Source organism: Ailuropoda melanoleuca, chromosome 16, assembly GCF_002007445.2.
Source record: "Ailuropoda melanoleuca isolate Jingjing chromosome 16, ASM200744v2, whole genome shotgun sequence".
Taxonomy (NCBI): Eukaryota; Metazoa; Chordata; class Mammalia; order Carnivora; family Ursidae; genus Ailuropoda; species Ailuropoda melanoleuca.
Window position 1 is genome coordinate 83,172,617 of NC_048233.1, and position 1,243 is coordinate 83,173,859.

Consider the following 1,243-nt stretch of genomic DNA (forward strand, 5'->3'; position numbering starts at 1 on the left):
GTGCGTCCCCGACATCCCGCCCGCCCGCCGTGCCCTCTCTCAAGGTTGGCGGAAGTGGGGAGACGCGGAGCCGCCTCTGCCTCGGGGACCCGCGGGGTCCGGCTGCGGACCGGGGCGTGGTGGGGATCCGGCCAGGGCATCCCCCGGGAGGAGTCCCTCCCCGCCGGCCCGCCAGCCCGCCAGCCCGCCTGCCCGCCGGCCCAGCCCCGGGCCACTCCCCTGCCCCACCCCGTCCCCTGGGCTCGGCCGGGGGCGGAGCCGCTCGGTGCCCGCAGGACTTGGTTCGGCGCCCACTGTGCCCCCTCCTGACCTGTGGCCTCCAAATCAGCCGGGCCTCCTGCTTGGAGATTGGACGCCACCGCCGCCGCCACCGTCGTGGCAGGGGCAGGTCTCAGGTGGCCAAGAGAGGACAGGTAAAGCTAGAGTGACCCCAGGAGCAGAGCAATCTGGAAAAATGTCATAGAGGAGTTGAAGCCTTTTGACGGCCAGGGCAGAGCCCTGGGGACAGGGACAGGGCCAGCCCTTCCTTGAGTGCACCTTGGGTCCAGGTCTCTTCTCTCCTACAGGGCCCTGTGTCCCAGCCTGATGCCCTCGGCCACCAGAAGAAAGGTAATAGTAACGATAACTGCACTAACCAGCACTGAGACGGTTTGCCCGGCAGCTTGTGTAATCCCAGCCACTCTCCAAGATGCAAACTCTTACTCTGCCCATTTCACAGAAGAGGAAATTGAGGCAGTGGGGTTCCTGGGGTCTTGGGCAGGGGAAGGCAGGTTGTGAGGGCAGAGAGAGGGCTGGTGGAGGGTGGCTGTGACACAGGAATGAGGGAGAACAGCTGCACGGGACAGGGGACAGGGGAACCAGGGAGAAGCTGCAGGAAACCCAGTCTGGACTTAACCCTTGTGCATCTGCCCCCAGTGGTGTCATGGATAGATGTGTATGCCCGTGCCACCTGCCAGCCGCGGGAGGTGGTGGTGCCCCTGACCGTGGAGCTCATGGGCTCCATGGCCAAGCAACTGGTGCCCAGCTGTGTGACGGTGCAGCGCTGCGGTGGCTGCTGCCCTGACGACGGCCTGGAGTGCGTGCCCACTGGGCAGCACCAAGTCCGAATGCAGGTGCTGGGGCAGGTGGGGTGTGCCCGGCTGGGGTGGATGCTGGTGCTCTGGGGGCGGTGGCCAGAGCCTTACCTGGTGGGCAAGCTGTTCTCTCTCCAGCCCATGGGGCATTCCCTGCCCGCCCGCCCCCC

At 66.5% G+C, this 1,243-nt stretch overlaps 1 protein-coding gene across 1 annotated transcript in view; it reads left to right on the plus strand.

The window, feature by feature from the left end:
- Positions 1–5: 5 nt before the first annotated feature.
- Positions 6–1,243, plus strand: part of VEGFB (vascular endothelial growth factor B) — a gene marked incomplete at its 5' end in the record, with an annotated part of 3,063 nt that continues 1,825 nt past the window's right edge. The window contains 3 exons of the mRNA XM_034644833.1: positions 6–413; positions 567–609; positions 916–1,129. Coding sequence (XP_034500724.1) covers positions 6–413; positions 567–609; positions 916–1,129 — 665 coding nt within the window. The remainder of the gene's footprint in view (positions 414–566; positions 610–915; positions 1,130–1,243) is intronic.